The sequence below is a fragment of the Corapipo altera genome, unplaced genomic scaffold (assembly GCF_003945725.1).
Source record: "Corapipo altera isolate COAL_440 unplaced genomic scaffold, ASM394572v1 181, whole genome shotgun sequence".
Taxonomy (NCBI): Eukaryota; Metazoa; Chordata; class Aves; order Passeriformes; family Pipridae; genus Corapipo; species Corapipo altera.
Genome location: NW_020884999.1, coordinates 894074 through 917483, shown reverse-complemented (window position 1 = coordinate 917483; position 23410 = coordinate 894074). Strand labels below are relative to the sequence as shown.

Sequence of the window (23410 nt, the reverse complement as noted above, 5' to 3'; positions counted from 1 at the left end):
GCCACGCCTCCGCGCCGCTGGCCACGCCCCTTTGCCGCGCGGCGCTTCCGTGCCCGGCCCCGCCCATTCCGGGTCCGTCGGTTTAAGGCCCCCGAGGTTCGGCGGCGGCAGCGGTGAGAGGGGACGGGGGGCGGGAATGTGATTTGGGGAGTTTCCTCGGGCTGGGATCGCTCGCCGGGTGCTCTCCGAGCCGCTCAGCTGAGCCTCGCTGCCTGCGAGGCCTCCTGGCCGTGCTGGTGGAACAGGGCCTGTCACGGGGCGCTGTGGGGCCTGGGGGCGGGGAGGGCTGAAAGCTCCCAGTCTGCTGAATTTCCTCTTTTATCCCGGTAGCTCCCGGTGCTCGGTGGGTGCTGCCCGTGCTGTACGTGCCTAACTGTGGTGTTTAGCCCTGGGGCACAGGAGAGCCCCGCACTAACTCCCCCCGTCAGCCCTGTGGACACACAGCAGAGTCAGGGGTGGTAAGAGCAGCCCCAGGTATCGCTGCTTGGTTTCATCTTGTGTGCCTCTGTACCCCTAAACTCTTCTTTGGATGTGTTACAACATCAAATAAAGCACCTTGCAAGCTGTGGTAAGAGAATCCACCTGTGGGTGGAGAATTCACAGGTGTTGGTTGTGCTCAACAATATATATTTGAGTGGGAGAGGACAAGGTCACTGGTCTTTGTCAGTGTTAATGTTGGTTCAAGTCTTCATGTGTTTACCTATTGATTTTTGCCTCTGACTCTTGCAAGAGTATCACAGAAAGCTCTCTCTAATTAAAATAAGGTAGTGGAGTATAATTACTTGCAGGAAAGAACTAACTCAGAAGTGATTACACTTACTACAAGTCAGGCAGCTCTTTGATATGTCACTTACGGCTTGAGAAGCTCATTACCTTTCTTAGGTTTCGTCAGCTCAGCTAACAATGATACACACCAGCAGCAAATGACTCTGAACAAAAGCTCCAGGCTCCCTGTTTGGGTGCACTGTGGTCACACATGGACCTGATGAACAGGTTTGCAGCAGAAACAGCTGCTGGAGCGTGAGTTACATTAATAACTTCCACGTTTCTGTCATGTGTGAGAACTGGTGTGATTCAAAGGAATTTTGTGGGCTTTGGGATAAGGTCTCATCCTTATGGTGTTATGTCCATTTTTATTGCTGTCCTGAAGTAACTTTCCCTGCTAATGAGGACATGTTCATGTCCCTTATATTGTTAAACAAGGCTGAGGTGGTGCAATATGTGAAGTTTGGAACTGTTTGTATCTACCCTTTTCCAGCAAAGTTACCTAATTAAGCTGTCAGTCTGAAATGGGAAAATTTTGGTGTTGATCAGGAACTGGTGATGTTTTTTTATTTTGTTAAAATAGCACCTCTGCTTGCTTGTTGCCAGGCACTGGATGACCATAACTAAACAATGTCTGTCCCACGTGGAGCTGTCCATGCAAAATGGATAGTAGGGAAAGTAATAGGAACCAAAATGCAGAAAACTGCCAAAGTGAGAGTGACAAGGCTTGTGCTGGATCCCTACTTACTGAAGGTAACAGCAGCTGGTTAACAGCTTGTGGGTTTTGTGGAGGAGTGTTCTTTTCATTTGGCTCTTAGAATTTTTGATGACTCTGCAATGCAAACTCCTTAAGAAACTTGCATGAGGATTTGGCTGTGGGGTTGACTGCAAAGGATGAAAAGCACTGTGTGGTGAGGACTTACAAATTATCTGCTAAATGTATTTCTTTGAAGTGCCTTGTTAGTGCAGTTCATTTGATCTCAGCTGAGAAGGTAAAGTTTTTGTTGTTTCACACTTAGGTTTAATTTTTCATGTTGATGTGGAGTATGCTTTGGAAACTTGACATTATGTTAGTCACTTTTACAGTAAGTTTTATAGCTGTTTTTCTGTATGCATAATTGTAGCATTGCTTAGTGTCTGTATCTGTGCTGTGATGTGCTATGCAAGTTTGTATTTATTTCTTGTCAATGCACTTCAAACAAGTATGTTAAAATAATGTTTTCTCAATTTTTATATGGGGAAACTGTGGTACATGGAGGTGGAATAACTTGCCTTTGAGCAGAATGTTAAGGATAGAGTCAGGATTGGATATGGATCTTGTGGAACCCGTGTCAATATTTTATCCAGCAGAAGAACCTGTTAATTTATTTCTCAAAAGATTCCGAATTCTGCTGTACCAATAAGAACAAATATTAGATTTTTATGTGAAAGAAAATGAATTGAGCAAGAAACTTCGAAATCTAATGCTGGGGTTTATTTTTTTTTTCTTTTACAGTTCTTTAACAAAAGAAAAACCTATTTTGCCCACGATCCACTGCAGCAGTGTGTTGTTGGAGACATTGTTCTGCTGAAAGCTCTGCCTGAGAGAAGGAGCAAACACGTGAAACACGAACTGGCTGAAATTGTGTTCAAGGTTGGAAATGTCATAGATCCAATCACGGGGAAGCCCTGTGCAGGAACCAGATTCCTGGAAAATCTGTCAGATTCGGAAAACCTGACAGAGGCAGATACTACCTATCTAAGTGAAAAACTTCAGGAACTGAAAGTTTGTTCAACAGACAAATAGCGGGCGAAATATTTAAGCAGAGGGCTTCCAGCTTGTCTCTCTCTGTCAGGGGTGTTTGAGGCCCTGTTGTGGTATGTTAAATGTTTCAGTGAAATCTGTAGTCAAAATAAATAGTAAATGTAGTTGCTTATGCAAAGAGATGGTACAGATTGATGAGCACTCCAGAGCTTTGAAGGAAAATATAGAGGAAACGCAAGTTTAGTGTTAACACTTCATTTTATTGCCTATAGTTTTGCCACAAGCAGTGACAGTTCCCAAAGCCAGCTTCCCTCCTGGGAATGACTCTTGCGTATTGAGAAAAGAAAATACAACTGTATAATGTTTCATTTTGGTGGGAGGGCCATTATATTATTTGATTGTTCTGTATTTCAGACAAGTCTTTTGTGGTTTGTAGGATTACTGGAGATAATGCTATTAAAGCTTTTGAAAGGAAGTGTAGAATTTTAAAAGCAGCTACATGCTTGTGTCCTTATTTCCACTTACAGTCACTCATCCCACACTGCAGTGCCTTCTGACTTCCAAAATCTCTTAACAAAAACACAGCCCCTTGCTTTTCTAGTGGCAGTAAGGTGAGAACAAAACCTTTGGGCAGCTTAGAATGGTTGGCTTGGTAACTTGTCCAGAGGGAGTATTTAGTTCTGGGAGAGCTGGATCTCTTTGAGCTGCCAGCAGGACAGAGAAGCTAGTGAGAACACAAAGCCAAAAAAGTAAAAGTAAAGATGGTTAGATTTAGTCCCATCAGAAAAGCTAATTAAAACAACACATTTTGGGGAGATACAGGTGCTGATTTGCTGCATGCTTTAATATGGAGCTGGAAGGCCATAGCAATTAATGATAAAAGACCACTTTATCCTGCTACAGCTCTGGGGGTGTTGTCTCCTGCTTCCAGGACAAACAGCAAGCTGAGAGGGTGCAGTTGTTGCAGCAGCCTTGTGTTCCTGACTTCTCCTTTGGATCTAAAGGAGCATCTGCCTCAAAACCCAGCAGCTGTAGGAGAGGAATGTGGGGTATGAAAGTTGTGAGAAAGTTTTCTAAAGTGTCTGCCTGTGTCATTGGCCTTTGTTTAAGATCAGAAGCTAAACAAGGTGTATCTGAACAGAGTTCTTCTGACCTAAAATAATTTAATTTCCTTGAAGAAACTGAGCCATCTTGCACTAGTAGCTACCAGTTATGTTCTCTTCCACTGTGTAAATCATTTGCCCTTTAGCTTCCTGCACCTGCACAAAATCAGTTTCGGCTACCCACAAACCACTAAAAAAGCCTGATTTTACTCAGCAAATTATTTGGGACAGGAAGAATGAGAAACTTAAAATTCCTTCAGTGTTCCAAACCAAAAAATTGCTACTCTTTAAATGCTTGTCCTCACGTGCTGTCCTGTGTGTCAGGTCAGTGGGATGGGATGTGAAGACACCTTGATTGAAATATCCCTGTGTAAAATAATATGGCCATGGTCTCTGAGTTTGAGGAGGTGCCATAAGCAGATGGCTGTAGGTTATTCTTACTGATGTTTGTTGCAGAGATTTAGATTTATGTAAATTACTCAGTAACTGTAGCTGGCTGATGGAGGCCCTCAGCCAAGGGAAGGAAACCTGGGCTTTGACTCCTGTCCAAGTGAATGTAAAATGTGAAACTTTATCCAGGCAGAGATTGAGAGAAACCAGACTCAGGGCAGAACATGGCCCTGGGCTGTAGAAAATATACTGAAGTTGTATCTAAGAAGGGAGTAAAGGAACTTGACCCTCAGTACATGGGATATGAGTGTTCTAATATCTAGACATAGTATTTATAAGAAATAGGAAAAGTTTCCTGCTTGGTTGTAGTTGCACTTACATGTAATTAGGGAAGTAAATACTTTTATTTCCTGTGATTTCTCTCGAGTAGCTGTGAAAATGCCACACCTTTTTTTTCTAAGTCTTTTTTTCAGTCTTTTTTTTTAATACTGATTCATCACAGAAGGTTATTGCTTTTCCAGTGTACAGGTGGGCTCTAGGAGGGTTGCTCAAGAACATGCTGTCAGATCAAAATGTGACTAAAAACAACATTTCAAACTGTTATTCAGTAGAGTGATGGCAATTGTAGGTTAAACTGTTTTAAAGAGGCACCACAACAACTGTACTTTAGTCATGTTAAAGCATATCTTAGATGTTATCTTTGGGATTACTCTCACAAGAGTGCTGATAGAGAAATCAAAAAGGCAAGGGAAAGTGTGCAGTGATGTGATAAAAATGTTATAGGTATTATGTGGAAAGATAAGGATTAGTCATTGACTTTTCTGTTTATTGGCTGGTTGTTTTTAGAACTGCTCTTTAAGTATTAGTCCAGTTATCAGTTTATCCTTAATTTCAAGTTATTTAAGGATTGGATGCCATCACACACCACCCATTCAACCAAATTATCGCTGACTGTGGCTGAACAGAGTGTGAAGAAAACCCTTCAACTGCACTGTGGGGAAAAACATTGCAGGAGAATGAGGGACAAGATTTTGCACGTGATTCAAAAAATGCCTGTGGCCTTGCTCTTAGTGGTTTTTAGGTGAGACGCTAAAGAGGGGTCACCCCCAAACCGGGACGAGGAGTAACCCCCAAACTGGGGCTGGGGTCCCCTAAATAGGGGGTTGGAAGACACCCCCCCCGCCCCAACTAGTCTGGATCCCCCCCCTAAACAGGGGCTTGGGATTCCCCAAAACAGGGGGCTTGGGTCTTCCTTGAACCAGGATGGGACCCTCAAAGCGGGACTGTGCCCCCCCAACGACTCTGGATCCCCCTAAACCCGGGTGCGGGTCCCCCCCAAAACCGAGGGACCGTGAGGGGGGCCCCGTGCCGGGGCAGCCGCGCATGCGCACAGGCGGGTCCCCGCCAGGGGGCGTGGCCGCAGCCCCCGGCCCAGCAGGGAGGCGGCCTGAGCAAGATGGCGGCGCGAGTGCTGCTGCGGCGGAGCCTGGCGGGAGCGGCCGCCGTGCCGCGCCTGCCGCCCGGCGGCGGGCTGGCCCTCAGGTGAGCCCCGAGGGGGCGAGCGGGCGGGACGGGGCCGCCGCGGGAGGCTGGGCGGCGGAGCCGGTGCCGCCCGCGCAGAGCTTCCCCCCCCCCCCGCCCGCGCCTCTCCCCTTCCCCGGCTGGAAATGGCGCCCCGGTCGTGGGGCAGCGGCCGGGCCTGGGGCGGGGAGTGCGGCTCGGCGGGGTGTCCCTCAAGGTCACGGGCCGTAAGGCCGGCCCCTTCCTTCCCTCTTTGGAGTCCACCGCTGGGTGGGATGATGGCCGCACCGTTGACCCGCCGGGGACGGGCTCAGGATGCACCGACACCCCTCTGCTGCACGGACACCTCACTCCGTCACCGACACCTCATCCCTGCACCTCCCCTGCACGGATCCCTCACCCCTGCGCGGACACTTCAGCCCGGCACTGACACCTCACCCGTGCACCGACCCCCCTACCCTGCATGGACACCCCTCCCCTGCACGGACAGCTCAGCCCTGCACTGACACCCCACCCATGAACTGCCATCCCTTCCCCACACCGACCCCTTTCCCCTGCTTGGGCACTCCTACCCTGCACACAGCAGGGAGCACAGGCACCCCGCAATCCCGTACCTCCGTGTTTCGGGGTGCTCAGCCGCCCTGCACTCGTGTATTCCTGGGGCTGAAGTGTCTGGGTGCTCCACACCCCTCCGAAGTTGGGTTGTGTAGCTGCTCCGTATCCCAGCTCCTCTGAGCAACAGGGTGCACAACCAGCAGCATCTCCCGTCGGGATGCACAGCTGCTGCACCCCTGCCCAACATCCACGTCTTCCCAGTGTTGGGGTGCAGGACTGTGCACCCTAGCGTCTTCCTGCCTTCATGCACAGGCACACACCCCCCCCTGTTTGTGTGTGTGCTCCCCTTGGGAGCCAGGGCACACGTATCCGTGCTTTCCTTGGGAGCTGGGATGTGTGTGCACCCCCCGGTGTCAGGGCACACACACAGGCACATCCATCAGGTTTTGGGGTGCACAGATTTGCAGGGCCACATCTGATGTGTGCAGGGTCAGGCACACACAGAGCTCCTGGGATACCTCTTGGGTGTAGGAAGCTCCCAGGATGTGCTCCCAGGATGCTGGAGACACAGAAGTGCCTGAGTTTCCGAGCTGGGATGGATCTACACATTTTTTCCTCCCTTTTCTTTGAGACAGGGAAAGCTGCTGCCACAAACCTCAGAATGGGCAGCAGCCCCTGTGCAAGACTAAAAGCATCCCTGCCAGCAGTTTAACACAGGAACAGGGAGGGCTGTAGGAATTATATGTTGTGAGGTTTAATGTGCATGTTTTGGGGTTATTTTAGTTTCAAATAAACTTTGTTTAGATCACAAATCAAAAACTGTCAAATGAAAGACAAGTTGTTTTTCTTTCTCTTCCAGGAAGACATGGGTTACTACAAAATGTAAATACTTGACCTGATATCTCCCACTCAGATTATATTTTGTGCTAAATCAGAAGCTAAGTGGGATAGAAGTGTTTTCACTGGCATTTTCATCTAATCTGAGCAAACTGTTCAGTGTTATCCTTTTATGTTCACAGCCCAATCTTTGTAGCAAGAAAGCTAAGCCCATAGTTAATATTTGTAGAAAAAGAACCTGCTACCAAAGTCAAGCTGATGCTCACAACTGACAGTCCAAAGACATGAATTCAGTCCCTTCTCTTCCAGAGCTAATTTTGGGTACATTCTGCCCACACAAGTGAACCAGTAATCAGGGCTTCTTGATTTGTGAGTGTCTAGAATGACAGGGGTATTTTAGGGCTTCTCTGAGGATATTGATTAAAAATCAGGCCCTTGCATCTCAAGGTGGGTGCAGTGAATATCTGCTTTAATAAATTTAGCTCCTACCTTTATTCTAACTAAGGTGTATATTTAGGTGGATAGTTGTGATTTGTTAGTCAATGCTCATGAGGAACTTTACAGTTGCTGGGTAAAAGATTTTACATAAATGTAAAGTATTACTCATTTCATTGTATTGTAATGAACTATCCCTCCAGTTTTAGATGCAGCTTACCATTCAAGTCATGAGATTCTCCTTATAGCAAAGGAATTTGGTTTTTGCTTCTTAGTGTTATCCCTGTAACTCCAGCTTACTCTTACTGCAGATAAAGCTGGTTCACAGAAAAAGCATTGTGATTATTTATCTCTTAAAGTTTGCTGCAAATAGTAATCCTCATAGAAGAGGATTATTAGTTTGCTAATTTTCTTTAATAAAGTGGAGGAAGTGATAATGGTTTACAGGTCTGAGCTGAAAAACTGAGTATTGCAGGACTGGGATTGAGTTCTGTCTCTGGAGTGCACTGAGCATTTAGTGCTTGCTTTAAGGGAGCTTTTTAAAACAACTGGGATTTATTCGGTGGGTTTTACCCCCTGTCCTCTGGGGCAGCTTGTGTTGCTGTGGCACTTGATGTGACAACACAACTGCAGTCACCTGTGCCTCGCCTGCTCCAGCTGAGATCAGAGATAGCTCCACTCCAGCAACAGCCTTATCGTGGAATGCCCTTCAAATGCCTGCACTCAGGAATAGCTGCTTGGCTTTCAGCACAGCCACATGTTTGTGTGTTTGCCCAGGGCCAGGGAAGGCACCATTTTCAATAAAAACACCAATAAGGTGTTTACAGACTCCTCCTTAACGCTGAAGGTCATCTCAGCTGCAGTTGTTCTTCTCTGGTGGTTGTTCCTCTGCTGTGGAATGCTTTTCCTTTCCTCCATCCTGCTTCCACGGGGTGAACCAGTTCACTGTGTTATTTTCAGACACTGGGATTAAAAGGTTGATTGTTGTAAAACACTGCTAGTGTGAACTACTTTTGTGTAATGCAGACAGGCGTGTTCATGAGGATATTTTTCCCAAAGGAAATTGAGATTTTTCTTCCCTATTTTTTTTTTTTCAATTTGAATGACTGTCACAAACTTTTGATATCTGGAAGACAGCTTTGGATTGAAGGTTGATAGCTATCTTCTGACTCTCCTAGTCAGTAATTAAGGGTGAGAAGTTGACATCTGAGGCAGGAAAAGGTTTAAATTTCCAGCTTATAAATAAATATATGTGGTATAAATACCACATTTTTAATATGTCAGAGAAATATTTTAGTATTTCAGGAGAGGATTGATTTGGAATTAGTTTTCTCCACGCTGGCTGGTGCAGGGCTATCAAAGAAAGGTAAATTGAAGGAAGTGATTTTATGAGATAGAAGAAGAGAACATTTGAGCCTGTCCCCCTGTCAGACACTGTAGAGAATCAGTTAAATTTATCAGATTTCTTGTCCTTCTGCACAGTTTTTGGTGATTGAGGGCTCTTGAGCTGAAAAAGAGAAGAACAATTCCTTTAACACATCATTTCAAAAAATTACAGTTATCAGTTGTTTCGTGTGCTCTGCGATGTAAAGGGAGCTGATATTATTTTGAAAGAGTACTTGCTGAAAGTGAATAAGGATTAGATAAAAAAAGGACAGTGAAATTCTTCTGTTCCAAAGAAAGGGAAACGTGAATGTTGTGCAAAGAGCGTGGATCTGGTCCCTCTACGTGGTGCAGCTGCCAGAATTTGGAACTGGAGTATTTGCAGGCTGTTTGTTTCTTGCCACTTGTATTTTTTTTTTTCCTCCCAAATTAGACTTTCATGCTATTTTTTTTCTCCTGAAAGACATGCCATTTAACTTTTCCTTTTGTAGAGCTGTATTTAAGCAACACAGGAACATATGGCAGTTTGTTTCCTATTTACACCGTACACAGTTTTCCTTATGCGTGTTTTTTGCTCTTTTTCACTCCTGTCTGTCTACATCATGACAGACCCAGCCCTGAGCTAAGAAAAGATTAAAAAGGAGATAAAGAGGGAGGAAAAGCAGCCATTCCCTGTCCTGTGCAGGGAGAATTAACATGGATAGTGTGTGGTTAACTGTAGCTGGTGAAATGGGTTGAGAGAGGATAAATCTCGGTGGGGAACGAACAACCTTTTCCTTGCTAGGAAAAAAGAAAACAGTGGGAATTTTTAGTAATAGATATATGTAACTGTGTGTTATGGTACTGTTTGTATTAAACTTGACTGTGCCTGTGTTCCCTTCGTGGTGGGAATTTCCTTGGTGCCAGTAAAACCTCCTTGTTGCCGTGCAGGGGACTGGGATCCTCAGCTCACAGACCTCGCGAGGACAGTTGGTTAAAATCCCTCTTCGTCCGCAAAGTGGATCCAAGGAAAGATGCCCACTCCAACCTTTTGGCCAAAAGAGAGACCAGCAGTCTGTACAAAATACAGTGTGAGTGGTGGGTTTTGTATTTAATGTTACCAGTTCTTTTATTCTGGTCCCCCATGTCTCACGTCCTGTTGTTGTTTCAGTTCACAATGTAAAACCAGAATGTCTAGAGGCCTACAACAAGCTTTGGTAAGTGTGTGTGTTATGTTTTCGTGTTTTTAGACATGTTGATTTGATCCCAGGCTGGTCTGAAAATTGGCTGATATCGTAGTTATTTAGAGGGGAGGTGGCAAAATTCTGCTTTTTTAGGATTTGGTATTAAAGAGATCATATTATTCTTGGAAAGAGATGGCAAAAGATCCTTTGCTCAGTTCACCCCTCCCTTCCCTCTTGGAGGTGGTGTTTTCCTAAGCTGCAATTCAGGATGATGCCTGTTGTGAGAGCTTGGGTGACATTTGTTGGAACAGCTCTTCCCCCTTCCCTTAATGGTCTTAAAATTACTGATCCATGCAGCTGGAATGTTAGCATGTCCCACTGCAGCTGCCAGGTAGGAATCTCTTGAGGATGATTATTGTCTGCTTGCAGGGAGGAGAGATCATCTATCAGTAAAACTACACACCACTGTTAAAGTGAAGTACAATTTTGAGGAGATGTTAAAAACCACAGGGTTGATTTTCTCTCAGCTCATTTACATCCTTTTCCACAAGTCCTGTTACTGAGATCTGCTCCTAAAGAATTACACAAACCCTTGGATAGAGTATTTACACTGAGGTGATTTCTTCCAAAGGGAGGGTTAGTGTTACAGGTTTTCCAAAAAGTTACAGCTTTATAAACATATTAATTAATCACATTTTTAACTTACTAGTTTAAGGATGAAACTGCAGAAATATTAGTCCTCTTCTGCCTACACAATCACCCCTCTGGAGCCAGAACAGCTGCCTTTAAAGAACTGAATGTTTAAATTTGGAATTGCAGTGAGCCTCACGCTCAGCAATGCTTTCACACTGACAGTGGCCAACTTGTCAGTTAAATAAAACATTCCCAGCATAATGATACCCCACTGCAACCAATTTTTTAACTGTGTTGGTGAGCACCAGCTGGGCTGGAGGGAGGGGAAGAAGTTCACAACTCCCAGTTCACGTCCCCCACTGTTGCTGGTTGGTTGCACAGCCATGAGTGGCTCATCCAGCACCTTCCTCTGTTCAGCTTTGAAATGGGGCTGGATAACCCAGAGCTGTTTTCCTTTCTGTGCAAACACAGAAATCCACTAGAATAACGTTCACTCGAGGTATTTTTAGCTTTTTTTTGTTTGTTGTTTAACATAAATACACAGGGAAGGACAATTAGCATTCAACCAGGTTTCTGTTTAAAAGTTTAATATAAACATCTCCAATTATGCAAGACAGGGAACCACTTCTCTGCATTATTTCATGAGCTGCCTAAACGTTGAGTGAAAGCAGAGGTTTCTATTTGCAAGGAAAGAGACAATAGCAAAGAAAGAAACTGCTGACAGCATGTAGATGAAATATGTGTGGTTAGATTTATTCTTTCCAAAGCAAATTTTAAGTATTTCAGGGAAGGAGAAAACTTGAAAGGAGTAATAAACAAAACTAAACCTCTCTGAACTTCCCTCCTTCCTCTCCCTAAATAAAAGATGAACAGGTTAATTCTGTATCAAAACAGAATAAGGATTAGTCATCATGTGCTAATAAAAAACCAATGTAATGAGGACAATTACAAGTGCACTTTGTGAATCACTGTGGTTAAGGACCCTTTCTGAAGAATTAGGGACAGTTATCTCTGAAAAGGAAAAAGATAGTGTTCCTAAGGTGTTCTGTGGGCATTTTTTTCCTATAATTTGCAACAGTATACTGTAGGGTTATGTAATAATTTATCATTCCTGTTTAAAACTGCCTTTCTAGGATCTCATGCTGCTCTGAAAAAATGAACTGATGGTCAAACCTCCTTGAAAATGTCCTTGGAGAGTCGTTTTGTCATATTATTTACACTGTGTAGTGAGAAGTCTAGAAGTACAAATTGGTAATGAGATTTGCTCAAGGTTGTCTGCAAAGTCAGTGGCAGAATCAAGAGGAAAACTCACATCAAATGACTCCCAGCCCCAGACCAGCCTACTTTTTATTATTTGATACTGTGCAGAGACTCATTGCTCATGAGCCAAACTGAGTAAGAAGGGTAATTATTCAGGGAAAAATATAGAAGGCAAAGTTCAACCAGACTAATTGACTTACTCATCAAAGCACAGTGCAGTGAAGGCTGTCTTGGCCAAGTCAGCAATCAGTAAAACTTAATTTCCTTATGCTAATGTAGGCCACTTCTGAAGTTTGAAAAAAATGTTAGAAATGCTGGAAATAGTCAAAACAGAAATTTTGTGTTGGAGGTATTTTTAAGGCAGTTTCACTGTATGCTTTGGTGGGTAAGTTGCCTCAAACTAAGACCACTTTCTGAAATGGTAGAAACCAGTAAGTCTGTGAGTACCAGTCATCATTTCATCTGTCAAAATACTCATTTTTATTCATTCAGCCCAGCAATTAATAGCATTGTAACTGGTACAGAAGACTGTGCTTTCCTAATTTTGTTTATTCTCCCTCCCTTGAAAAAGAAAAGCTTTTCCTCAGGCAAGTCACCCATGTAGTTAGGCTGCATTTTCTGTGAGGGAGACACCCTGATATTTGTTTTCCTAATGTGTTGTTTAACCTTTTAGGTGATAGACATAATTTATTGCATCGAAAGAATCCTCTCATGCTTTGTATTTGTCCTGCAGTCTAATGGTAACACAGACCTTAATTTTTCACTGCTGCTGTAGCAACCTTTCCCCCCTGTGTAGCAGATTTCAGCTTTCCCCTCTGAAAAGTAGAGCTTGTGAATTTTCCTAGCCTAATGCTGTGTGGTGATTTGTTATACATATCAACTGTGGCCTCCCTGAAGGCAATGCAACCTAGTGTCTGTATTCCTTGTTTTCAAGTCAAGAGGTGCTGCCAAAGATTCATGAAGAAAAACACTACCCATGTGCACTGGTGGGGACTTGGAACACGTGGTACGGAGAGCAAGATCAGGCTGGTAGGAGATAGAAGTACAACAGAATGTAAAACCATGCAAGTGAAACGTGTGCTTGGCAGGTTTCTTCTCTTTAAATCATCTCTGTTGACAGTAAAACCTGTGGCAATGTGTTCAGCAAGGGGGTGGTGCATCAGTTACTGGCCGTGTTAACATTTTGCAGTGCTTGCTTTTGTCATGCTGAGTTTGACAGTAAAGCTTTAATCCCTAAAATTTGTCCTGTTGTTAATACACTTTCATGTTTTCCAGGTGGTAGATTAACAGTTTTTGGGGAAATGCTTGTAAAATGTGGTCCTTTTTCGTGGGCACAGATCGTGTTCCTGAATATTTAGGGTAAAGGCAAAGGCTTGCAGAGCCAGGGTTTATTTATCCCTCATTGGCCAGTATAAAGGCTTTACTCAGGCTCTCATGCTGTAATTGCTGTATGATAATGAAATGCAAATCATTCAAACCATCTGAAAGAAATCACTGCATTGTAAACTTAACAATAAACTCGGGCTTTACTGGGGAAAATTAAAAGTATTTCTGTTCATGTTCATACAAGGGTACTGCCTAACTATGCAGATTGAAAACATTGGAACTAGAAATGACTGAAGAGCTGCTACAGAGGTAACTCCAAAAAGTCTAGTGCAGAGAGAAAACCTGAAAAATGTCCTAAACTCTGGGAAACTGAAGGAATGGGAAGCCACAAATACAAATACATAGGGGTTCTGTAGCTCTGTGGTTAGAGCCACACCAGGATCAGTGTCAGTGCTTTGTAATTGAAAAATATACTTGTGCACATGTTAATTTTCCCTGCACTCACAGCATATTGCAATATTGACACTGAAAAAAATGCAAAGAAATAACAGCAGAGAAATAACAGCAGATAAACCAAACAATGTCTGAGAGACAGTTCTGGAAGTTGAAGGGGAATTGGGGAATGGAGACAATTGAATTGGGAATTTCTCAGTGGCTGCTTTTGTAACATATTAACACAGACTGCATCTGTAATTGCATCCACAGCCTGCCCTGGCAGTGTTATTGCAGCAGTTCTAGCAGTGTAATAAAGCAGATTATGGGGTGTGACTTGTTCAGTACCTGTGCCCAGGCTGTGTTATATTAGGTGGATCTATCAAATTTGCCCTGGGGGTGAGGCAGCAGGAGCACTGGGTGAATCTGCTGTCACAGGGAAGAGCCTCACATTAGTCTCATGTGCTCTCCTGGAAAAGGCACAGAACTGCTTTAGAGGAGAGAAAATAGCTTTTGTGATTCTGTGAGGTGAAATTATTGCCTTGCTCTGTTAAGTGCTTGTAAATAAATCTTTTTGTGATTTATTAAAGGGATTTATTCTGGTTTATTAAAGACAGGATGCTTTGAAAAAAACTCAGTGTAGATGCACATTCTGGAATTGTTTTTATGGGGAAAATTCTAGCAAAATGTAGCAGTTCTAGTATGTTCATATATCTTCTGCTTTTATTAATGTTTATCTCAGAAATAACATTTGCATAATTTTTCATGTCCTACAGAAAGTGTGTTGCTTTTGTGCTGGAGTAATTTACTGAACTGAAAAGTCTGCCCCTCTACTGCTCTTAGATGAAATTGGTATAAAGCACGTTTTTGGAATTAAGTCATCCTCTTAAATTGAATCTTAATTTCAATAACAGTCATGTCAAGTCATCACATCTTACTAGCATGGCAACAAAAAGCCCTTTCAGAAATTTCCCTGTTATCTTCAGAGTAAATTGCAAAATTTTTGAAGAGAACCCTTTTCAAAAAGCAGATGATTCCATTATTTTTAAAATATCCCAATGTGTAGTACTTCCGTTAATGAAAATCTATTTTTAAGCCTGCTACCTGATTCCTATTTTTGTATAATTCTGTAGTGTGAAGAGCATTTTGTACTGTGATTTTTCCACAAGGTTTAGCACTGGTCTGTGACATCCCTGAAAAAGGTTCCTTTTCTCTGTTTCAGTTCATTTGTGGAGATATGAAGGAGGTTATCCAGCTCTCAATGAGGTCATGAGTAAACTTCGTCAAAATAAGGTAAAAAGCACTGATTTTGTTACAATGGATTATTTTACTCAGAACAAAAAAACCTGCAGGTTTGGATACCAGCTTTTACTTCAGTGTCTCATAATTTCCTGTGCAAGTTCAGAAACCTCTTTGGAAAGGGATTTTTTTTTCATATTCAGAAATACTGAGGTTTAGTACCCGAATGCTTTATGGAACACATTTATTGCTGTATCAGCACGGCCCTTGGAATTTTCAGCTGTGTCAGGGGAATTCAGGTGCCTTTACCATTGCAAGGATTTCTCCTAAAACCCTCTGACAGCATTAAAAAAAAAAAAAAATCTGCACTGCCATATGCTGTACTGCTTTTTGTTGTTGCAGAATAACCCCCAGTCTGACAGGGATCTCCTGATTGTTTTTTTAGGAATTCATAGAGTTCCGCAAAGAGCGAGGTAACATGCTCCTCTCACGCAAGAACCAATTACTGCTGGAGTTCAGTTTCTGGAATGAGCCTGTTCCCAGAAATGGGCCTAATATTTATGAATTGAGATCCTATCAACTCAGAGTAAGTTTAATTTTTTTTTTTTTTTTTTTTTTTTTAATTTTTTTAAGCTCCGTGCTGTCGTAAAAATGTTCCAAGGGTGTTTATAAGATGCACATGGAAAACAGACCTTGTCTTAAAAATCTGGATCTTATCAAAGCTGGAATCTGAGTCATCGTTGCTCTCCAAGTGTGGAGTCCAAAGTGAAGGCAGGTTCCAACAAGATACTGATGTCTGCAGGGCTGAAAACCCTGTGGTTTGTTTGGGTACTTCAGGCAGATGACTAAGAGGTAATACAGTCAGTAAACAGAGTAATTATAGATTATTCTAACATGCTTATCACTGGAAGGAAGTGATTTTGTTAATACAGAGTGTTTTTCATACATAAATGTTGTGAAAGCTGTCCTGACTTTTCTTTAAAGTGCAGTTTTAACTTTCTGTTTTGTTTTCACAGCCTGGAACAATGATTGAGTGGGGGAATTACTGGTGAGTGTTGCCTTAGCACTTGGATTCTCCTGTTTGAGAGATGTATGTTCAAAATCCATGGACTGGAGGTGGCAGGATGGTTCCAAAGCCAATCCCCCAGTTAATGAGCTGCTGCTCTACTTGCACAACTTGTAAAACAGTCCTTCAACCCTTAATTTATCCTTTGAGGAAAGAAAGAGGAATTTTGTACACAAACAACACTGTGGGCTCTGTGGTTTGGCTTTCCTTCACAGAACCCTTTTAGTTTGCTGCAGTGTAGCAGAAACCATTGATTTTCAGCAGAAAGCACTTCTTGGGGAAGTGTGGCAGTTAGCTATGAAACTAAGTTCATCTTTCACAAGACCACTTTTCAGTTTAAATGGGCTAAATCTTGGCTCTTTGAATCTTTAGAAGTCAAGTTGTTTCTTGAAAAGCTACATTTCCATTTTAATAGATAGGTTAAAAGCTTTTGAAATATTTTTCTGTTGATTATATGCTTCTGATTTTGTCTTACTTAAAACCAGTGTAAGTTTCTTTCCATTTACATTCACTGTCCTTGCAATTCTAGTGGTTGATAGTTAAACAATTTGGACTATTTTCAGTTATTTTGACAAAGGTGAGACCTTTCAGATGCGTCATGGTCATTGATATAATTTTTTCAATTACAGTAATTTGAACAAACTGAATTTAGAATATAAAATGCATGCATGTATACTGGTAGCCAGTCTGTTTTGTAAGATGCAACAGATCTATAGTTAAGAGAAATACTGATCTTATTTATACAACACTTATTTGTACAGAGGTCTGTGTGAGTAAAAAAGTTGTATTCCACCCTGTGGAAATTCCAGTCTGAAAGTCAAGGATTTAGCTTTAGAAGAACCTGGTATAAAAAGACCACTTTACACTGCACCAGCAATTATCTTTATACTGAATCTGCTGTTGAAAAATGATTAATGCACAGTCCAGTGAAACTGCAGACCTCCAATTTTAATGCATTCTAACAAGACACGTGGATATATCTTCATTACTCAGTGCTAAAAATCAGTGCATTGCAGACTTTTTATCATTTTTAATTGCTGAATTATGCTGCAAATGCTGTTGAACATTTCAGCTTCCTTTCAACTGTGTTTTCCTTTCACTTATCACTTATTTCCTCCCCAGCCCTGCTGGTTCTAATGCCTGCTTTGCTCCTCTCTAGGGCTCGTGCAATTCGTTTCCGACAGGACAATAATGAAGCAGTTGGAGGATTTTTCTCACAAATTGGACAGCTGTATATGGTTCATCACCTTTGGGGTAAATTCTTGTGCTTTGTACTTTTTTCCTCGCTGAGTCAGCCCCTCACAGACTGGGGACTTTGCCCAGGAGACAAAGTTTCTACAAAAGGCAAAGGAATATCTCAGAATGGGTTATTTTGTTTCGTTTTGCATCGACACTGTTGATCTTCTTAATTTTTGTGTAGGTAACTTGATTCTTTAACAAGCAAGGAAAAGTGAACATTTCCTGTTTTGTTCTGTTTCCATCAACAGTTTCTCATGTCCCTTTCTTATTAGGAACTACCTATTTGCTCTCGGTACCATAACCATGACACACCACGTCCTGCCATCCCCATTCATGCTGAAATCAGGTTTTTACAGTTTCATTTCAAGCATCGTATATCCCACACCTGCAAAAAGGAAAGTCCAGCATTTATTTACATTCCTGCATCGAGGTGTTTTGGCTTTCTCTGTGCATTAATCTCCACAAATACCCAGCTGTTTTCACACGTTAGGACTGCTTCAACTCGGATAAACTCAGTCTAATATTGATGTTAGAAAACGTGCAGATTTCATAGCTGACAATTCAAAATATTATATTCCAGCATTATAAATCTGACACCACTCATGTAGAACTGTACTCTTGCATTAATTGTCTTACCTTTGTCTGAGACATTCTCTCTCTTCCCCGATTCCTTCTGTTTGCCTTGGTTTGGGAGCTTTTCCTTTTCATGGAGAGCAAGAGACTTTTCCTTCCCGGTGTTTGCAGCCTCCTAATTATTCCCTAGCATACTTTTTAAGGGAGCTGTTCTTGTGCAGAAGGAAAAGGAGTTACTTCTAAGCTTTGTGCTTGTTTTCCCTCCCCAGCCTACAAAGATCTTCAAACCAGAGAAGATATAAGGAATGCTGCGTGGCATAAACCTGGCTGGGATGAACTAGTCTATTACACAGGTAACCTATTAACTTCACTGGAATGCTGGGGGCAGACTTTGATGTGTGCCATCATTTCTGTTCCTCAGCACATCCCACAGTGGTAAAAAGTTTTGCATCTCAGTGGGGAGTGTGTGTGTGTGTCTGTGAGTTAGTTTTTCTGCTCTAAAAGAAAGGAGGGACGTTGCATTAAACTGTAAAGAGAATTTTGCTGTTGATTTTACAAGCTTGGAGAGGTGCTAAAAAATCACTACATTAATAGTAAATTTTTATACGAGCACTCCTCTAGAACAGATTCATGTAAATGCTTGTGCCCAAAAATTTAGGGAGCCAACAGTGAAATTTATCTTTACATTAAATTATTACCTCTAATATTTCATGAAATACGAGAGCTTTGTTAAATGCATTCCTTGGGAAAGGGAATTTAGACTTTAGAACCAGAAGCCAGGAGATCTTTGAGATCAAAGAAAGCTTTTATAACAAAACTCAGGAAAGCACGCCAAGCATGTCAGGTTTGGGTTCCATGGAGTGCATTTCAAAGGAAGTATACCAGAAAAATGTAAGATAACTTCCATTGTGGTGAAAAGGAACAGAAATATTTGCCTTCAAAGGAGCAGAGAGACTTTATTAAAATCAGTTGTTCTCAAAGCTGTTGTGCTTCAGTTGCAGGGATGTTGGTGTTACTGATGACTTGGCAGGGGGAGTAGTTTGAAGACAATAAAAGCTGTTCAAACTGAGTGTGCTCATGGTCTCTGTTAGTGAAATTAAACCCTGTCTCTTTTTTTTTTTTTTTTCCCAGTGCCCCTTATTCAGGAAATGGAGTCCAGAATCATGATCCCATTGAAGATTTCTCCACTTCAGTAAAGTCACTGATTTACTTGTGCCTACATAGATAAAGTGACAAGTATTTGTCTTAATTTATGGTATACACTGTATATCATAGTATGAAATATAAAAGTACTGTATTGAGCTTATAAAAAAAGACCTCTTTTCTTCAGAACCCATGATCTTTTGCTCTTAGGATTGTACCAGGGGGGAGAAAATACACAGGACTGTAATTAAAAGGTCGGTTAGTTGAAAACAAGCCCAAAGACAGGAGTTCTTTGTGAGACAGCTCCCCAGGTGAGGTATGGCCTCCAGTATTTAATATCTCCTGCTACACAGGCACTGCCCAGTGTTCAGTAACAGCAGCAGAATGGAGGATTGCCATTGCTGTGGCCTTTTCGTAGCATTTTAATGACTGCAGGTTTTAAAAACAAACGTAGGAGTTGTGAAATCAGAAGCTCTGAAGCCCTCGGGGAGCTCAGAACTGCACCTGGCTGTTGGAGCAGGCCTGAAATCAGTCAGTAGCTCTGGATTTACATACAGGCAGTCATTAATTGGGGATAATACTGTGTCAGGTGATGGCTTATGGACAGAGAATAGGGAATTCTGGTTGGCAGGGACTCTGAAACCTGTTGAAACTTGTCGCACAAAGTGAATTCTGTGAAGTGTGGCCCACGGTTTTCAAAGAAATCCTGCCAAGGCGTGGCTGTCTGAACACTCTGCAGGGAATCGATTGAGTTCAATACATTTCTCTCTACAAATAGCTCAGAAATCTGGGAAAAGGGGTTTAATTTAATAAGCAGTTGTGACTTCAGACATATGCTTGGTGGGGTGTTTCACTCCCTGTCCAGTAGGTACTCCTGAATTGGTGTGTGGAACTGGCGCATGTCGAGTCGATGGAATTGGCATTTCGGTGTCCCATGATGTCCAGTTCTGTTTTGGTTTCACTTTAGTCTAGAATGTATCAACACTTTTGGTGTCTGCGATGATGTGAACATCCTGTCAGTGAAAATAATATTCTCTCTTTCAAGTGGCTACAAGAATCAGTGTAACATAACTGAATGTACAAATCAGTTACTGAATGTCCAGTTTGTACATTTCAATGAGTTTTCAGGAAGAACATATCAGTCAATAAAATCCTTTTAATTTTCACATTTTGCTGGCACCTTATATGTATTGCACCACCTGTGTTTTCTCTCTTCTTGCAGTGTTTACTGTGGAAAATTCAAATAATTGCACAGAATATTTCAGCCCAGCTAATATCACTTCTCAGGGTCAGGGACAGCATTTCCCAGTATTCTGCTCTCCTTCTCCAAAGTGGATTTACAATCTCTCCATCACCTCCCATTTTGCTGAGTGCTCTAGAGGTCGTAAGTGCTGTGGTGATAAATACAAGATACTTTTCCTTTTGATTTTTCTCCACAAATTATGCTGCATTTTTCATGTCTGGTTTCTTCTTTTCTGCTCACATGAAATATGCTGCACTTGCGCCTTCGCTTGAATTCCATCTTGAACAAAGTCATTATTTGATCTGGTTCTTATCTGTTTTCATGTTTTCCTCCTGTTGTCAACTGATTATGGGATTTTACTGAGTAAAATTCAGTATTACATCAGCTTAAAGTTCTCAGCTTGGCTTGCTCAGTGGGCCAAGGAAATCATTTGAGTTGATCCTTCTTGTAGCCCAGCTCCGAGCAGGACTGTCATCTAGGACTGTCATTGTTCCAGACTTTTGGGGCTACTGTTTAGCTACAAAAGGAGACAAAGGATGACAATATCAGCTTCTAGTCCTTATTATTTCTCCCAGTATCCTCCTATATTTCTTGTTCCTAGAGAATTATCCTTGTAGCTAACCCCTCATAAGCAGCAATCTCAGAGACAAACGGCAAAAAGCATTTTTGGAGCAACAGGATTTTGTGGGTTCTGATGCAATCCCTGTTTCCCACCTGCAACCAGGTGGGAACCAGGAATTAAATTCTGTCTGGCAGAGCTCTTGTTCAAGGACCATGAAGTTTTGCATGAGTAAGAAATCAGAGGAATAACTGGGTGTTCTGCGGGGTGACATCACACAGCACAGGTCTCTTGACCACCCCCCAGGATCTGAATTCCCACTAGTGGTGCTGGAATGTGTTATGAATGTGCCTCCTGTTCTGAGCTTCATGCTCATGCTCTGGCTGCCATCAGAGACAGATTAATTCCTGTTATTTTACTTACAGATAACTATGTAAACTCACTGAACATGATGCAATAGATAAATTAGTTCCAATCTTTCCTTTTTTTTTTTTCCCTGAACCTTTCCTGAGATTAGCTTTTCCCTATTGTGTGAACACTGTTGTGATTTTCCCTCTTAATTCAAAGCCCAGTCTGCCTTTTTCCTTTGATGAGTAATGCTTCAACATTTCTTAGAGCAAAACTGGTAGAGTTCAGAACTGAAGTCACTCTCCAGTGGTTGGAAGGTGGAGAACAATGCCTGGAAGGGTCTCTGGTAATTATCAACTCTTCACTGTAATGAAGACACAATTAAAACTCCAATTTAGTTGTCCTGTGCCGCCCTTAGAGAAGACTGAAAGCTGTTTTTTTTTTAGAAGGCTCCTCACGCAAATTGAATATATCATTTTAATATATCATTTTAAGCAATTCTGCCTCACTGAATAATCACATTAGAAAGCCTTACATAAAGACATGTACCTCCCCATGCTCGTGGTCAGGAGACCAGCTATTGCTTGCCTGACATGAGCTGCTCTCCAGACTTTGCCCTGCTGGGGTGGGATATGTTCAGGCAAATCAGTAGCTTGGCTGTAGCGTTGGAACTTCCCTCTCACTGCTTTATTCCCTCCTGGGTTTTTTCCACTATTTCACAGACAAAAGAGCTCAGCCACTCACTGAGCTCAGTAATCCTCCTGGTACCTCCTGGGCTAGAGGTCAGGCTTGATATTTGCCCAGTGGAAGGGGGGTGGTATTTTCTTCCAAACCAGTCTGACCTAAAGAGCTGTTGTGAAATCCCTGGCACGGCACCGTGTTTCCATAGCGCTCCGACTGGCAGAGGATCCTGCTGGGAATGTTAACATCCCTGTGGCACAGAGCCCCTGCATGGCTCCTGACTGGGGCATTAGGGAAATTACACTGACTTGAGCCATGTCCCAGTGTTTGCAGGATCAGGGCCTGTACCTCGAGCTGATCAGCTCCATGTTAGATTTATTTTTTTAGTGGCCTTTTAGTTCAGCAGAAAAACTGCGGCAAACAAACATTTCTGCTTCATAACTGTAGGTTTGCAGAGGGGCACAATGGGAGCAGAAGGACTTTATACTTGCTCTGCTCATGCAGCCTTAACTAAACAAAAGCAGGATTGTACAGGAGCTACCCTTGGAGCTGGCTGAGACTTTTCTCAGGAAGAATTTAAAAGAGCCCATCTTTAATACTCCCAGAAGTTCTGGGGAGCACTGCCAGCCATTGTCTGCCTTGGCTTTTGTAAAGTTTTCTAAACTCTGTGTGCAGATACTCAGTGTGGCTATTACATGTCTGCCTTCTCTAAAAAGCCATCAGAAGTTTGTTTCTGAGTTGGTTTTCTTTTAATCCTTCTGCTTCTCTAGTATTTAAATGCTGTTGTAGCTTCAAGCAATTATTGCCTCAATTTTTTTGCCAAAATATTCGATGGCATCACTGAGAGCTGCCATCCCTCACTCTGGGGCTTTGTTAACTCCTCTTTCCCCAAAATCCTTCCCAGTGATGTCAAGAGAATGGACAAAAACAGAATTTGTTTTAATTGTTGGTGATGCTTTAACAACTGGACAGGAGCTGTCTCATGGCACCTTGATTTAAATTAAGGAAATCTAGTGTTAATTGTGAAAACCTGATTATTATTAGGCAATGTGACCTTTTGAAATGTGGGGACATCACTTCTTCCTATTCCATCTAGAAATCTGTGGTGGGATGAAAGAGAATTGGCACACTCAGAATAATCTTCAGTCTCTAGAAAAATACTGGGACTCTTTGCAAGCACCCAGAAGGTAAAAGCCTGCAGAGAGTTGTTTTTCAAGTACAAATCACATTAGTTCACATTAGTAAAGCTTTTCACATTATCACAGGTGAGATTCTTACAAGACAGGGAAATAAAAGTCCCATGATGTGCCAGCAAAGCTGGTTAAAAAGACACACTCAGAAGAGCTGTCAGGAACTGCTGACAAAAAGGCATCATTTACCAGCAGTGTTCTCTTGGATCAGACACTGCAGCCACAAAGGAGGCATCCTTAGGAAACTGGGATTCCTTAGTGAAGCTCAGAGAAGTGCTCAGAACAGGTCAGATTTATCTCTAGTGCAGCTTAGGGGTGGTTAATCCACGTTTGAGGCAGAGGAAGAGACTGAAGTTTCACAGAATTTTCTTAATCAGTAGACCATTTGTTTTTTAAAGGTTGATGAATTAGCTTCCGTCCAGTTATAGGCTGATGGGGGTGGGTTGTTAAATAAATAAAACAGTTAAGTAAACCATGTGGCCATCTTACAAAATCACCGTTTTGGAGTTTAGTTTGGAGTATTTTAATGAAGTTTGGGAACCACTTATCACTTGCCTTAAAATAAATTTCTTGGAGAGGGAT

At 42.3% G+C, this 23410-nt stretch overlaps 2 protein-coding genes and 1 long non-coding RNA gene across 8 annotated transcripts; 2 read left to right on the top strand and 1 right to left on the bottom strand.

The window, feature by feature from the left end:
* The first annotated feature begins 6 nt into the window (after positions 1-6).
* Positions 7-3000, top strand: MRPS17 (mitochondrial ribosomal protein S17). Of its 5 annotated transcripts, none has more exons than XM_027666816.1 (4): positions 16-113; positions 331-458; positions 1372-1518; positions 2261-3000. In XM_027666816.1, the coding sequence occupies exons 3-4, from the start codon at positions 1396-1398 to the stop codon at positions 2549-2551; spliced, it is 414 nt and encodes a 137-aa protein (XP_027522617.1). In that variant the 5' UTR covers positions 16-113; positions 331-458; positions 1372-1395; the 3' UTR covers positions 2552-3000. The 5 variants fall into 5 exon arrangements, with proteins under 5 accessions (XP_027522614.1, XP_027522617.1, XP_027522616.1 ...); XM_027666815.1 differs by having other exon boundaries at positions 331-474; XM_027666812.1 differs by having other exon boundaries at positions 331-568.
* Positions 3001-5003: 2003 nt separating this feature from the next.
* NIPSNAP2 (nipsnap homolog 2) lies at positions 5004-19976 on the top strand. Of its 2 annotated transcripts, none has more exons than XM_027666810.1 (10): positions 5004-5083; positions 9664-9803; positions 9884-9929; positions 12724-12818; positions 14770-14840; positions 15232-15372; positions 15803-15834; positions 17012-17106; positions 17934-18017; positions 18796-19976. In XM_027666810.1, the coding sequence occupies exons 1-10, from the start codon at positions 5019-5021 to the stop codon at positions 18858-18860; spliced, it is 834 nt and encodes a 277-aa protein (XP_027522611.1). In that variant the 5' UTR covers positions 5004-5018; the 3' UTR covers positions 18861-19976. The 2 variants fall into 2 exon arrangements, with proteins under 2 accessions (XP_027522611.1, XP_027522612.1); XM_027666811.1 differs by lacking the exon at positions 5004-5083 and adding an exon at positions 5428-5544.
* LOC113958512 lies at positions 6817-17983 on the bottom strand. Its single transcript, XR_003531541.1, has 2 exons — positions 17728-17983; positions 6817-8857 (listed from the first exon to the last, which is right to left on the bottom strand). It is a non-coding gene; the product is annotated as an uncharacterized LOC113958512 (long non-coding RNA).
* Positions 19977-23410: the final 3434 nt, after the last annotated feature.